At 33.3% G+C, this 17281-nt stretch overlaps 1 protein-coding gene across 2 annotated transcripts; it reads right to left on the bottom strand.

Moving 5' to 3' along the window:
* Positions 1-671: 671 nt before the first annotated feature.
* Positions 672-16543, bottom strand: LOC125678092 (iduronate 2-sulfatase-like). 2 transcript variants are annotated; one of them, XM_048916219.2, is made up of 8 exons: positions 16326-16543; positions 14844-14980; positions 12334-12511; positions 10977-11065; positions 10083-10293; positions 2563-2723; positions 1460-1586; positions 672-1382 (listed from the first exon to the last, which is right to left on the bottom strand). In XM_048916219.2, the coding sequence occupies exons 1-8, from the start codon at positions 16405-16407 to the stop codon at positions 697-699; spliced, it is 1671 nt and encodes a 556-aa protein (XP_048772176.1). In that variant the 5' UTR covers positions 16408-16543; the 3' UTR covers positions 672-696. The 2 variants fall into 2 exon arrangements, with proteins under 2 accessions (XP_048772176.1, XP_048772177.1); XM_048916220.2 differs by having other exon boundaries at positions 10977-11059; positions 16326-16536.
* Positions 16544-17281: the final 738 nt, after the last annotated feature.

Here is a 17281-nt window from a genome sequence, read left to right as displayed (position 1 = left end):
GCATACTCAGTTTAGGAATGATAGTATACACTTAACTTCAATTTCCATACAAATTCTCTGTATAACAAGATGGTCCTCACTTGAAAATTATGTACCCTCCATATAACAATAATTTTAAATAAAGGGGCAAAACTCCTGCAAGAGAGGTTGAAATTGATCAAAAATTGTAACATGATCTAGAGTGATCCACAAAGAAGCTACATAGCAAATTTCAGCTTGATATGCGACAGAGAAAAGAAATTAAAAACAGAAAACCCCGAATGGACAGACGTACAGACATCACTGTATCATAATACGTCCTGTCTAAAGATGGGCGTATAAACAGGAAAGATAACTCATGCTACAGCCATGTAAATTTTATTTTTTAAAAATACCTGCCTGCCTCATCAAAATTTTTAAATTTTGGCTTGAGAAACTATCTATTAATTTTTTTTTTTGGTCTAAGCAGATCTACCATTAGTTTTATGTCTATGGTTGGAATTGTTTCAGTTTAGCAAATAGCTTTTTGTGTAGCACAAAGACAAATGACAACCAAATGTACACACCATGAAAAGTGGAACACCCATGGGTTTAAGTCTTCTTCAATTTCTAATTAACTTAACACTGAACTTACCTCTGTATGAAAAAACATTAAAAAATTAATTCAAATCAAAATCAAAATCAACAGTGTACATATTGATAAATATATTAACTTTATTAGGTGTAGTTGTTCAGTGGCAAGGCCTCTCTCCAGCCTTGCCTGAGTTTGATGGACAGTTTATGTACAATTTCTTGATACTGGGGAGAAGAGGCGACATTGTTGTGCTCCTCAGAATCTGTATCTCGTAAATAAAGCTCTTTGGCAAAGACTTTGTTCCAGTTGACTGTGAAATTGTTGGGATGGAACTGAATCCACTCTGTGTATCGCCAGTTATCAGTTCTGATTGAGTACCCCATAATCCGGGTGTTGACTGCTCTTGGCTGATCACTGTCTGTTTCTGGCTGCACACTCGGGCGTGGATACTGACTAAACACAGCCGACTTCCAACTGTGTACGATAGGAGAAATATGGGAGTTTGTAGCATTTCTTATTAAAGGCACAAAGCTGTATCCCTCTGTACAAAGTGTTGTGTTTGAGGAGTTCTGTGGACATATCTCCAAGACTGGGAGTCCTGCAAGTTCCGCAAGTGAAGGAAATATATCCACAAGTTCTACAAGACCATCTGAAGTCTGATATTGGTTGTGATGTGTTTTGACTGACAAACTTTCTGAGGTTTGAGGTCTTGGAGGACCATAGAGAGGTTTCCCGGTCAACCCTGGCACTGACACCAACAGAGGCACACGAGTGGCTACCTCAAAGTTACTGAACTTGGACCATTCCTGATTCTCACCTAAGGCCCAACCTGTCAAAAGAATCAGCCGTTAAGTCTGTGTGATATTTTATACGACTCATTAAAGAACTTGAGACATCATTGCTTACCATGATCCCCCACAAGAACAGTGATTGTGTTATTTGAAAACCCATTCCTGTCCAAAGCCGAAAACACCTGACCCAAAAGACTGTCTACATATGTGACTGAGGCATAGTATGACTGAATCATCTGTTTCTGTAAATGCAGTACAACAATGACAGTCAAATTGATGTAATGGCAAATAAATTCTGTAAATACAATACAACAATGACATCAAACTGATCCAATGGCAGATAGGGGGAGGGTGGTACTACAACAGGGGGTTAAAATTTTACATGGGGATCTTCTCAAGAACAGCAGGACCTTCGTTATGCAAGCATCTCCAGGTAGTATAGTTCAAGTTTGTTCAAATCATGGCTGCATGTTTATTTGCGAGAATAAAATTTTGCAACTGACTAGTCTCGCAAAATTACATGTAAATAAAGTTCTCGTGAATAAAATGTGATTTACAGTATACTATTTCACTTGAACTTGGACGAAATTTGGGCTTAAATATCTTGAAATCCCAGCCTTAAACAATCATTGATAAAGAACAGTTTCTTGGGTCAATTGCCTGATTCCATCCTTTCATTTGGTAAAAATTTAAGATCCCCACCTTCAAACCAAAATCCATGGGATAATTTCTGACACTGATCAAATCAAAATCATACAGTTTTCATTTTCTTCATGAATGTTTATTCACTCATATTTAAATATCAAAGAAGTTATTTCATATCTATCCTTTTCAATATTGAACAGATGTCCGCTTTTCTCTGTGGTAAGGGAAACACTCAGAAGAGCAATGTCAATGTGGTCTATACACCTCTTCTTTTTCTTAATGTCAAAATGAACATGTATATACACTGTACATCCACACTTACTCTCGTGTGTTGATTGTGGTAATGATCTTAAATTATGGCAATATACACACGTATACTTGGTATGCATGTGATACACCTATATGCATTATCTTGACTAATTACATGCATCGTGTAAACGTTATATTTGTGAATGTTTTAAGCTAATAAGCAGTTAGAGCTGTATATCTTAAGGCAATGATAGAACAACTTGAAATGCTGCTTGACATCCAAGCTTGTGCAGTGACTTTTCATCAGTATCTAGTGTGGTATACCTGGAAGGATTCTGGAATAGGACCATAAGGAAAACTAACATTGAGGCTTCTCACATCGTCTCGTTCTCGTAAGTCTGCCCACGGATTCCAAGCAACTGACGGCAATCCTGGGGGCTTGGTATGGTACTTGGCAAGTTTAATATCGTCTATTGGATAGAATTCTACAAAAGTGTAAGGAAAGCAGCTGTAAATCAAAGATGCACCTGCACATCTTAATCAGGTGGAGTGTTGTCTTTTTGATGTGATTTCTGACAGGTGACTGGATTAAAGGGACAATAGCAAAAATTGAATTGAATGAAAATTGCTCTACATTATATATTTCAATAATAGCACCAGTATTCAATTATTTCAAACACTTTTTAACCTCACAGCAGACACATAAATATGTAATTTAGGTGATTAAATAATTATTGTCTTGCAAGACTATAATTCTTCCTGACATATTTCTTTACACTAAAAGCGGCTACCTAAATGTAGTTTCAATAGGTTTCTCTTGTTTTTGTACAAAATGTTTTTAAATACATTTCTATGCCATTGAGAGATTTTGAAAAAAAAAAATGGTTGCCATCACTTTCACAGCTGATGCCCCTTTAAGTTAATGCAGACAACCTAAATACATGTAATTCATTTTGATGGAAAGTTAAGTTCAGTGTTGTTGTTGTTTCTTTTTTTCCAAAATACTAAAACATTGGTCTTTTGCACAATATTACATATCTGTAAGATGTAACATAGACATGTAATATTACACGTCTGTAAGATGTACCACAACTGTATGAGCTATAGACATGTAATATTACACGTCTGTAAGATGTAACACAACTGTATGAGCTATAGACATGTAATATTACATATCTGTAAGATGTAACATAGACATGTAATATTACACGTCTGTAAGATGTAACACAACTGTATGAGTTATAGATATGTAATATTACACGTCTGTAAGATGTAACACAACTGTATGAGCTATAGACATGTAATATTACACGTCTGTAAGATGTAACATAGACATGTAATATTACACGTCTGTAAGATGTAACACAACTGTATGAGCTATAGACATGTAATATTCTAAGATGTAACACAACTGTATGAGCTATAGACATGTAATATTCTAAGATGTAACACAACTGTATGAGCTATAGACATGTAATATTACACGTCTGTAAGATGTAACACAACTGTATGAGCTATAGATATGTAATATTACACGTCTGTAAGATGTAACACAACTGTATGAGCTATAGACATGTAATATTACACGTCTGTAAGATGTAACACAACTGAATGAGCTATAGACATGTAATATTACACGTCTGTAAGATGTAACACAACTGTATGAGCTATAGACATGTAATATTCTAAGATGTAACACAACTGTATGAGCTATAGACATGTAATATTACACGTCTGTAAGATGTAACACAACTGTATGAGTTATAGATATGTAATATTACACGTCTGTAAGATGTAACACAACTGTATGAGCTATAGACATGTAATATTACACGTCTGTAAGATGTAACACAACTGAATGAGCTATAGATATGTAATATTACACGTCTGTAAGATGTAACACAACTGTATGAGTTATAGACATGTAATATTACACGTCTGTAAGATGTAACACAACTGTATGAGTTATAGATATGTAATATTACACGTCTGTAAGATGTAACACAACTGTATGAGCTATAGACATGTAATATTACACGTCTGTAAGATGTAACATAGACATGTAATATTACACGTCTGTAAGATGTAACACAACTGTATGAGCTATAGACATGTAATATTCTAAGATGTAACACAACTGTATGAGCTATAGACATGTAATATTACACGTCTGTAAGATGTAACACAACTGTATGAGTTATAGACATGTAATATTACGCGTCTGTAAGATGTAACACAACTGTATGAGCTATAGACATGTAATATTACACGTCTGTAAGATGTAACACAACTGTATGAGCTATAGATATGTAATATTACACGTCTGTAAGATGTAACACAACTGTATGAGTTATAGACATGTAATATTACACGTCTGTAAGATGTACCACAACTGTATGAGCTATAGATATGTAATATTACACGTCTGTAAGATGTAACACAACTGTATGAGTTATAGACATGTAATATTACACGTCTGTAAGATGTAACACAACTGTATGAGCTATAGACATGTAATATTACACGTCTGTAAGATGTACCACAACTGTATGAGCTATAGACATGTAATATTACACGTCTGTAAGATGTAACACAACTGAATGAGCTATAGATATGTAATATTACACGTCTGTAAGATGTACCACAACTGTATGAGCTATAGATATGTAATATTACACGTCTGTAAGATGTAACACAACTGTATGAGCTATAGATATGTAATATTACACGTCTGTAAGATGTAACACAACTGTATGAGCTATAGATATGTAATATTACACGTCTGTAAGATGTAACACAACTGTATGAGTTATAGACATGTAATATTACACATCTGTAAGATGTAACACAACTGTATGAGCTATAGACATGTAATATTACACATCTGTAAGATGTAACATAGACATGTAATATTACACGTCTGTAAGATGTACCACAACTGTATGAGTTATAGATATGTAATATTACACGTCTGTAAGATGTAACATAGACATGTAATATTACACGTCTGTAAGATGTAACACAACTGTATGAGTTATAGATATGTAATATTACACGTCTGTAAGATGTAACATAGACATGTAATATTACACGTCTGTAAGATGTAACATAGACATGTAATATTACACGTCTGTAAGATGTAACACAACTGTATGAGTTATAGACATGTAATATTACACGTCTGTAAGATGTAACATAACTGTATGAGTTATAGACATGTAATATTACACGTCTGTAAGATGTACCACAACTGTATGAGCTATAGACATGTAATATTACACGTCTGTAAGATGTACCACAACTGTATGAGTTATAGACATGTAATATTACACGTCTGTAAGATGTACCACAACTGTATGAGCTATAGACATGTAATATTACACGTCTGTAAGATGTAACACAACTGTATGAGCTATAGACATGTAATATTACACGTCTGTAAGATGTAACACAACTGTATGAGCTATAGATATGTAATATTACACGTCTGTAAGATGTAACACAACTGTATGAGTTATAGACATGTAATATTACACGTCTGTAAGATGTAACATAGACATGTAATATTACACGTCTGTAAGATGTAACACAACTGTATGAGTTATAGACATGTAATATTACACGTCTGTAAGATGTAACACAATTGTATGAGCTATAGACATGTAATATTACACGTCTGTAAGATGTAACACAACTGTATGAGCTATAGACATGTAATATTACACGTCTGTAAGATGTAACACAACTGTATGAGTTATAGACATGTAATATTCTAAGATGTAACACAACTGTATGAGTTATAGACATGTAATATTACACGTCTGTAAGATGTAACACAACTGTATGACCTATAGACATGTAATATTCTAAGATGTAACACAACTGTATGAGTTATAGACATGTAATATTACATGTCTGTAAGATGTAACACAACTGTATGAGTTATAGACATGTAATATTCTAAGATGTAACACAACTGTATGAGTTATAGACATGTAATATTACACGTCTGTAAGATGTAACACAACTGTATGAGCTATAGACATGTAATATTACACGTCTGTAAGATGTAACACAACTGTATGAGCTATAGACATGTAATATTACACGTCTGTAAGATGTAACACAACTGTATGAGCTATAGACATGTAATATTACACGTCTGTAAGATGTAACACAACTGTATGAGCTATAGATATGTAATATTACACGTCTGTAAGATGTAACACAACTGTATGAGCTATAGACATGTAATATTACACGTCTGTAAGATGTAACACAACTGTATGAGTTATAGACATGTAATATTACACGTCTGTAAGATATAACACAACTGTATGAGTTATAGACATGTAATATTACACGTCTGTAAGATGTAACACAACTGTATGAGTTATAGACATGTAATATTACACGTCTGTAAGATGTAACACAACTGTATGAGTTATAGACATGTAATATTACACGTCTGTAAGATGTAACACAACTGTATGAGTTATAGACATGTAATATTACGCGTCTGTAAGATGTAACACAACTGTATGAGCTATAGATATGTAATATTACACGTCTGTAAGATGTAACACAACTGTATGAGCTATAGACATGTAATATTACACATCTGTAAGATGTAACATAGACATGTAATATTACACGTCTGTAAGATGTACCACAACTGTATGAGTTATAGATATGTAATATTACACGTCTGTAAGATGTAACATAGACATGTAATATTACACGTCTGTAAGATGTAACACAACTGTATGAGTTATAGATATGTAATATTACACGTCTGTAAGATGTAACATAGACATGTAATATTACACGTCTGTAAGATGTAACATAGACATGTAATATTACACGTCTGTAAGATGTAACACAACTGTATGAGTTATAGACATGTAATATTACACGTCTGTAAGATGTAACATAACTGTATGAGTTATAGACATGTAATATTACACGTCTGTAAGATGTACCACAACTGTATGAGCTATAGACATGTAATATTACACGTCTGTAAGATGTACCACAACTGTATGAGTTATAGACATGTAATATTACACGTCTGTAAGATGTACCACAACTGTATGAGCTATAGACATGTAATATTACACGTCTGTAAGATGTAACACAACTGTATGAGCTATAGACATGTAATATTACACGTCTGTAAGATGTAACACAACTGTATGAGCTATAGATATGTAATATTACACGTCTGTAAGATGTAACACAACTGTATGAGTTATAGACATGTAATATTACACGTCTGTAAGATGTAACATAGACATGTAATATTACACGTCTGTAAGATGTAACACAACTGTATGAGTTATAGACATGTAATATTACACGTCTGTAAGATGTAACACAATTGTATGAGCTATAGACATGTAATATTACACGTCTGTAAGATGTAACACAACTGTATGAGCTATAGACATGTAATATTACACGTCTGTAAGATGTAACACAACTGTATGAGTTATAGACATGTAATATTCTAAGATGTAACACAACTGTATGAGTTATAGACATGTAATATTACACGTCTGTAAGATGTAACACAACTGTATGACCTATAGACATGTAATATTCTAAGATGTAACACAACTGTATGAGTTATAGACATGTAATATTACATGTCTGTAAGATGTAACACAACTGTATGAGTTATAGACATGTAATATTCTAAGATGTAACACAACTGTATGAGTTATAGACATGTAATATTACACGTCTGTAAGATGTAACACAACTGTATGAGCTATAGACATGTAATATTACACGTCTGTAAGATGTAACACAACTGTATGAGCTATAGACATGTAATATTACACGTCTGTAAGATGTAACACAACTGTATGAGCTATAGACATGTAATATTACACGTCTGTAAGATGTAACACAACTGTATGAGCTATAGATATGTAATATTACACGTCTGTAAGATGTAACACAACTGTATGAGCTATAGACATGTAATATTACACGTCTGTAAGATGTAACACAACTGTATGAGTTATAGACATGTAATATTACACGTCTGTAAGATATAACACAACTGTATGAGTTATAGACATGTAATATTACACGTCTGTAAGATGTAACACAACTGTATGAGTTATAGACATGTAATATTACACGTCTGTAAGATGTAACACAACTGTATGAGTTATAGACATGTAATATTACACGTCTGTAAGATGTAACACAACTGTATGAGTTATAGACATGTAATATTACGCGTCTGTAAGATGTAACACAACTGTATGAGCTATAGATATGTAATATTACACGTCTGTAAGATGTAACACAACTGTATGAGCTATAGACATGTAATATTACACGTCTGTAAGATGTAACACAACTGTATGAGTTATAGATATGTAATATTACACGTCTGTAAGATGTAACACAACTGTATGAGCTATAGACATGTAATATTACACGTCTGTAAGATGTAACATAGACATGTAATATTACACGTCTGTAAGATGTAACACAACTGTATGAGTTATAGATATGTAATATTACACGTCTGTAAGATGTAACACAACTGTATGAGTTATAGACATGTAATATTACACGTCTGTAAGATGTAACACAACTGTATGAGTTATAGACATGTAATATTACACGTCTGTAAGATGTAACACAACTGTATGAGTTATAGACATGTAATATTACACGTCTGTAAGATGTAACACAACTGTATGACCTATAGACATGTAATATTACACGTCTGTAAGATGTAACACAACTGTATGAGCTATAGACATGTAATATTACACGTCTGTAAGATGTAACACAACTGTATGAGTTATAGACATGTAATATTACACGTCTGTAAGATGTAACACAACTGTATGAGCTATAGACATGTAATATTACACATCTGTAAGATATAACACAACTGTATGAGTTATAGACATGTAATATTACACGTCTGTAAGATGTAACACAACTGTATGAGTTATAGACATGTAATATTACACGTCTGTAAGATGTAACACAACTGTATGAGCTATAGATATGTAATATTACACGTCTGTAAGATGTAACACAACTGTATGAGCTATAGACATGTAATATTACACGTCTGTAAGATGTAACACAACTGTATGAGTTATAGACATGTAATATTACACGTCTGTATGATGTACCAGAACTGTATGAGCTATAGACATGCATTTTGTATGATTCTCGTGGACCACAATGCTTACCTGTAAGTTTTATGAATTTGAATAATTATATAAAAGCTATTGGGTTCTACAGTTATGCTCATATATCAGATATTGCAAATGATAATTGATATTTCAATTGCACGCGTACGTAATTTGACATTGTGCAAATGACATAAATTGTATAACGGGTATTTTCTGCAGTTTCTGGAATTTTGTGGATAGGAAGATTTGCAAAAATAAAATTGTAATATACATATATCAATATATATAAGTACATGTATACGTACTCTTTAATAGTAAATTCAAACACAAGGGATATAACTGCCTGTGATTTTAATCATGCTTATTTTTCTACTACTACTACAGGAATACAAAAGTGTTTCTAACAATACTTTGCCTCTCCCCGGGGCCTCAGTCTCATAGACCCTCCCTGGGGCCTCAGTCTCATATCTATAAGAGGAAGAACATGGAGACCGAACTCTTCCCCCCTGTCCTGCTATCTCTGTATCTGAAATCCTTACATAGTATCCCAAACAATATGTTTTGATTGCACTTACATTTTTGTTATGAGGATATAGTTACACATACAATCATTTCATACTTATAGTACTAGGCAAGTCAAATAGCTATACTAAATCTGATAATATATACTTAGATATTCCTCGGGAAACTTGAATGGAATGTGAGGTTTGTGGTATCCCAGAGCCAGAAAAAATGGCTTGCTCTGATTGGACCATTTTCCTATAAATTGCAGTGCATGCTGGGTAGACTGGATGTCTGGAAGTGTTTGTTCTGGTTGTGTGGAGACATTCACTGGACAAATAACATTCATCTGTAGCTTGCCTTGAGGACCAGGGCACACCTGTCACAAAGACTGCTTATCAAATTTACATGCATAAAGATAACAAGAGGCCACAGGCCTTATCAGTCACCCGAGTACTAGTTAAAAGTATCACTACTCCCAAGGGCTATGAAATCGAGAAAAAAATTTCCTTTTCTGAATATAGATGCTAAATTTTAGTATTGAGCAGCAGTATAAAACAAGATGTAAAACTTCAGTACCCTCAAAAGTGCATACACTGGTGAAAGGCTTTACATACATGTAATACTTGTACATGTATTAACATTAAACAATATGACTAATTTGGACACATCCTGGAGTCAAAACCCTGGGGTTGCAAAATTCACCATTATTTTGTACATCCTTTTCTGCTATTCCTAAATATGCATTTAGATTTAATACGGTATCAGCAAACTTGAAGTAGAGAGGGAGGGGGGTCCCCCTACATGGCGCAATCAAATGTCCCTATAGGAGGGTGTCATAATCAGGCCAGGGTGAGCCATACCAATACTAAATATAGTTGACAAGAGTAACATTTGATTGGCTGATAAAATTAGGCGATTTAAGGGTAGCAGCCGATAAGCGAATAGGGCAGAGAAGTGTAAATTAATAATCTTTAAAATAATTTAAAAGTATATAATAAGTTGACATAGAGTATTCAATTTAAAAAATTCATTTCAATGGAGCACCCAGAGTGAAATTACCTTTTTCATTTTGTATTGTTGTGTTGATGGTAGATAAGGTGGCACAGACCAGCTGTATGGATAATCTGTTGTTTTACCTGAAACTATTCCTGTCAAAATAAGAGTATTTAGATACAAGACAGTACCATTTTGAATTTTTCACTTATCAGTGCTTGTTTGATTTTATCTAAGACATTTTTTTGTTGTTGCGAGAATCTATTTTCTTTAGCCTTGACAGAATCACAAATGATTTGCTGAGACCTTGACTTAAAACTTTCATGGACTTGAGAAACAAATTTATGTCTGGGACAAACACAGTGTTGTTTTGGTTAGATTCCTTATTAATTCAAGTACAGTAAAACATGGTTATAGTGAACCTCCTAGACTAGTGTAGAATAGTTCATTATAACCAACTTTGTTATATCCAATGAAATTTTTGTTATTTTCCACTTATGGGGAATAAACATCACTTCACAATACATGTGAATTCGTTATAAGCACGTTCATTATAAGTAGGTTTTACTGTAAAGTGTTTTCTGTCTCATAAGAAATTAAAAACCAAGCATTGGGTACAAAATGAATCACTACGGATTCAGTATACCATGACCAGTTTCCAGATGAGAGCTCTTCTGTGTAGGAAGTGCATTTAGAAGAACTTTGAATGCTTAGTGGGACAGAGTAGACCTACAGTCAGTGAGAAAGACTATAAAATGTATGAAAAGCGGCTTCTCTTTAAATATGTGAATGTAAAAATACAAAATACTATCGAAAGAAATGGTTTGTTGAACTGGAAACATATAAAAACAATGTCATAATGCAAATAATATCCTAGATGAAATGTACAAGCAACAAAATAACTTGATATAATAAAAATTCTGTGTATCAAATTATTCCCTGAATATTTATCATTTACTTATAGTTTGTGTATCAGTCAAATTCAGGTGATGAAACTATACGTATGAGAAACTTACTGAGTACATTCACTTATGCAGTAATGAATATTTGTCCCACTCCCGCATGTAAACATTAAATTGTTTTGTGCCTAACTGTGTATGATTGTTCTCCAAAGGGAAATAACTTGAACGTATCTTAAAACTGGTGCATTGGTTTCACTCCCTTTTTTCAGAATAAACAGTCCCCTCTCCTGATTTTAAATCCAATTAGCAATATTCTAAAAAATCAACTGGCCAAATGTTTCCATTTCCAAAGTGTTTCTTTCTACACAAAACACTTGGCTTAACTAAAGGTGATAAATTTTCCAAACACAACTGCCGATGACATCATATTATCATCCCTCTGTAATTCATGATTTCCAGCTATGGCAGCTTTGCTTTTTCAAAGTGCATGTTATTCAGTCATAATCTTGAATTCTTCATACCTGGATGAAATATTTTTCCATAAGATTCCGTATGGTATCCATTTTCTTTGAAGTACTGTGGTAGAGTTGTAAAATTACCAGCAGATTTTCGCCAGTAATAATGTACATCCCACAGTTTTGTGGTGTCTGGTCGTCGACTCGTTAGAAAAGAAGTCCTGCTAGGTCCACACAGAGCTTGCTAAAATATAATCTACATTGCTTCAATTCAGCCAATAATATCGGGACAAATCTTCGGTGTATTTATTAACATGATCAAGAGAGCTGTCCTATCAAATATTACCCTTGACTGAAGATTAACAAACTTTGTTCTTTAAACAATATGTGTTAAACACACTTGTTACAAACAATATTTTCTTCAAAAATGATGAAAATGAAAACTAAATTTAGGTTTTTATAAGTAAAATGAATACAATTTACCATATATAGATTTCTATAAGGAAGGGTAATACATTTCAACTTTTGAACATCTTACTGTAAAATTTACAAGTCCTTACTTTTTAGAAATTTTATATTTGTACTCATCACAACCAATCAAAGCCAATTAAACAATGTACATCAACCCAAGAATCCTTTTTTTTTTTAATCAATTAAGTGTCCTTAAATCAGAGCTATAACAATCCCTGCATCAAAAAGCTTCAGACAAAAAATTCTGTAAGACTTTGACTTACTCCAAATTCTAATGGCAATAAGCCATCTTTGGGCCAATTATGAGTTTCTAATATATTAAGAGTCCAGTATCTGGGGAGAATGTGTGTGTATATACATACAGGTGTTATAGGATACATCACAATATTTTATTAAAATGGTATATATCATTAATACTTGCAGGGTTTTAATTTCTTCTTCATTTATCATTGATAAAAAATCATCCATGGGAACAAGATGTGTTTGTGAAACACTGATCATGGTGGCGAATAACACAACTTGGACATGATCCATTAAACACAAAAAATGGTGACGAAAGTCAAAACAAGGGAAAATTCAAACGAGTAAGTAACACCTTTATCAATAACGAATTGTCACAAAACTTGTATCAACGTTGGAAGAATTTTGTCAGAAACAAATCTATACTAAAATGGTAGTTCTACATGAGATAGACCCAGAGAACACCGAGTCAGTTTTTTGGTGGTCGGAAACAAAAAAACTGTCAGCGCGAACTTGTTCTTTCTTTTTTTAATCAGCCATCCACAAACTCCAAATCTAAGCCAGTGCGATGCAATATCATTTATTTGCCTGCGCTTGCACAGGTGAACTTCCAGTTGACTATACCCTACACTATCATGACAGTACAATGTACTTATTGCTTTACCCGAGTCATGCTTTCTAACAACTGTTATGTACAAGAGCATGAGTCTTGGAGAAAGCAACACTAGCGCTACAACTCTTATTATGATTATTTGATCTGCACTCTTTGCTTATCAATGTATGAATGTGACATCACAGTTCTCGCTTTCTCAAACTCCATGCTAGCGTGCATAAGATATTTTGTCTATACTAAATGACATTTGTTATTTTTAAATTGATTGGTTCATCTTGCATTGTAACCTCTGGAAAATCTCCCCTGATAGTAAGGGGACCCCAATAGACTACGAACTAACCAGCAGACAACAGGTAATCAAAGACAGAAACATTAAGAAACTGTCAATTCATTTTCGAAAATACACATGTAACATGAGTATTGTATTATAATAGATCTCCAAACGTAGGTTTCACACAGATTACAATTTGATATTTTTATCAACGCGAGGAACAGACTAGACTACCACTACTCCTGAATATTTATTGGCTTCAGGCAGATAGATGGGTGTGAATTTCAAGTGCATGCTTCCCACATTTTATCATCTGATTACCTACTTTGACCTCTAAGACTGAGCTGAAAATTAATAGGTTAAGACTTCTCAATATTGAATATATATAATATATGCAAAGTTTCATGAGCCTCAGTTCTCCAATGAAATAGTTTTTAACCATAAAAATCAAATATGGTTCAGCCATGGAGAGCCTCTCATCTATTGTTTACAAGTTTGGAATTGTGTCTATGATTACTTTCCCTTTAAAGCCCTTGATGTTTGATTTAAGTGACCATCAACAAACCTCGAATCTAACAAAGACAAATATGTATGAACATGAATCTCAGTGCTTAGGTTGTCTTTTGAATATTGTCCCCATACATATACTCAATATTTCCCTCAACTGACCTTGAACTTTGACCCAAGACCTTGGAAATTAATAGGGTTCAACATCTCGCTGTGGTTTGATGACCTTCAATGTGCCAAGTTTTTGAAATCTGTTTCTTGCATATTCCCTGGGTATTTTATAAGTCGATCAGGTAGTGTAAAAATTAACACATTCGCTTTTCACTGCTGCGACCTGAGTTCTATCCCCGTGATCAGCAGTGGTTGTTTGTTTATTTATAATCTAAATAATGACTTCTTATGAAGGGGTTACAAAAAATTGATGATATGTGTCACAAAGGGTGAATTAATGACCTGTGTCACAATGAATCCTACCTGTGCAAATGCCCTGGTGAACACAACTGAGTTCCTGGCCAAATTATCCATATTTGGAGCATTTATTAACTGGTTTCCATAGCATCGTAGTAGAGGTCGGAAATCATCCAACACAATAAATAAAATGTTTGGTCTGACTGTAATAGAAATAACCTGCCTGATAATACTCATTTTGTAATGTTCATCTCTAATTTTTGTCAAACTTGCAGGAATTTTAACTTGAACATCACCTTACATTATCATTTGTAAAACGTCAAGCTCACTGGAAAGGAAATTGTGTACAAAAGATTTCCCATTCCCAACTTTTGGAATGGTATGTTTAAGAAATAAGTTCTTGTTATTTGTGAATGTTGCAGGATAACCTCCGAGATCAAGAAGTATATATAAAAGCTGAGGCTGGTTGTTATGATATAATAGTATTCATAACAATTTCATGAAACTGTTTCTTTACAAAAATATACAAAATGTCTTGTAAAAAATATAAATGAAAATTCCTCACATAATGGACTTGATAAAGAATTCAATGAATACAGAGTTATTGCCCTTGGATTCGAGAGTTTGCAAAATCATTGACCATTCATATATATATCTTAAGACTTTTGAAATATTCTTTGTTTAAAAAGATTTCTTTACGACAACTATTGGATTTAAGACTCCAACAAAATTTATGTTCCTATCATTCATAAACGTAAATCATTTATTTAATTTTGCAAAATCTTATGATGCCACAGGAGGTTGAACTTCTTTTATATCGTTTAACTTTTTATCAATATGAATATATGAATGGAACTTTGGGAATAGATGTATGTATTATAAATATGAACTGACATTCTGTAGGTGTTTTTAATATTAAAAAAAATGATATTTGGGTGTTTTCAGTTTTTTTCTAAGGATCGACTTTTCCCCGATGTTTCTGCTAATTCCTTGGACTGCCATTTAATTCATGATAACAGCTTAAAATAAACGTAAAAGGATATGTATATGGGACATTTCTCAATAATATATATAATTTTCGTAACATTTCACGTACAATTCACTTGCGTTTTATCTGATTTCTACAAAAAAATGTTGGGGTATATAAAATTGCCATGTCTTTTTAAAGTTAGCATATTTTGATAGTTGTTGCAAGTAAAAGGGTAAAGTCATCTGAGTCTTATATTGTATTATAAGTAAGTTGAATATTATGGATCTTTAAAACAACCGGGGATCAAGCCCAGGACCTTTGCATTAAGTGATCTAACCACTGAGCTACCCAGTCCGTAGTTTCTGTGGAAACGAGAGGGTTATTTATATTCGGTCTTTCTATCCCCCTAATATAAAATTTCAACCGATTTCGGAAATCATACAAGAACTCTTTATATCGAGGAGATGAAAAATAATTTTTTTAAAAATGTTAGAAACGTCGCGTATATCCTTAAATCAGCATTAATTATCTATCAGTATCAATAAGAATTAACAATTTATAGCCCGTCTCTGGCTTACCACAACATATCAAGTGATGATTGGTCAGCCACTGAAACAGCAATCCCCAGAACACTGGACGCATCATGATTCTGCAACACATTCATATTTTAATAACATCCCCCGGTTGTCATTCAGTCTACATCGTAGGCTTCGAGCAAATCCATGAAATTGTTACAAGAGAACTTAATACACGCCATGTTTACTTTTTCAAATTGAAAGTAGACATAAAAATGCCGTGTTTGATTACAACATATTAGTATTAACAATCCGTATTTGCGAATTTACGAATGTGTTACAATCAAACTACGGTAGTGTGGACAAAGAAAATAGGCGTACTTTGTGACGGTTAGTACATAGCGAAAAATTCATAAATATCTTTTTTTTTTCCCCTAAATTATTAAAATGCAAAGTCCTACTTTGACGACAATCTTTTTGGTATCTATGAGAGAGAGAGAGAGAGAGAGAGAGAGAGAGAGAGAGAGAAGGGGAGAACACGAAATATGACTTAATTTCTATATTTAAAAAATTAAGTCAAAGTGGAGGTAAACTGTCAAATATGTATAATTCCTAATTTTGTTTTGTTGTAATCAAACGCGACTTGCCTTGTGGGTTGGTGTAAAAGTAGTTCAACTTTTGTGCAATCTAATTAAAATTAGATGTTAGATCCATACATATGCGAGTACGCGAGCGGATCTAACATTTAATTTTAATTAGATTGACTGGTGTGTCCCGCGATGCGGTTTTCTATTTGATGAAACCAACACTTTTAACACTAAATGATAACCAGGCAAATTTCTTTTATTCTTAAAACATGTAGATCTAGTACCTTGTTTAACAACCAACAAACAGATATCAAAATTTTCACATATAAATGTATCAAGATCATCGAATATAAATAAAGATTTTTGCATATATAAATCAAGATTTGTATGATATTGCAACGTTTTACACACCATACATGCACTATTTGTTTT

This window comes from Ostrea edulis, chromosome 2 (assembly GCF_947568905.1).
Source record: "Ostrea edulis chromosome 2, xbOstEdul1.1, whole genome shotgun sequence".
NCBI classification, from domain to species: Eukaryota; Metazoa; Mollusca; class Bivalvia; order Ostreida; family Ostreidae; genus Ostrea; species Ostrea edulis.
Note: the sequence above shows the minus strand (reverse complement) of the source record. Positions and strands in the feature narration are given on the sequence as shown.

Coding starts and splice junctions, on each gene's coding strand:
- LOC125678092 (XM_048916219.2), bottom strand. CDS start 16,407: ATGTGTTGCAGAATCATGATGCGTCCAGTGTTCTGGGGATTGCTGTTT. Junction 2,724..10,082: donor GTTTCCCGAGGAATATCTAA/GTATATATTATC, acceptor ACACTTTTGTAG/AATTCTATCCAATAGACGAT. Junction 1,383..1,459: donor TGTTCTTGTGGGGGATCATG/GTAAGCAATGAT, acceptor TTCTTTTGACAG/GTTGGGCCTTAGGTGAGAAT.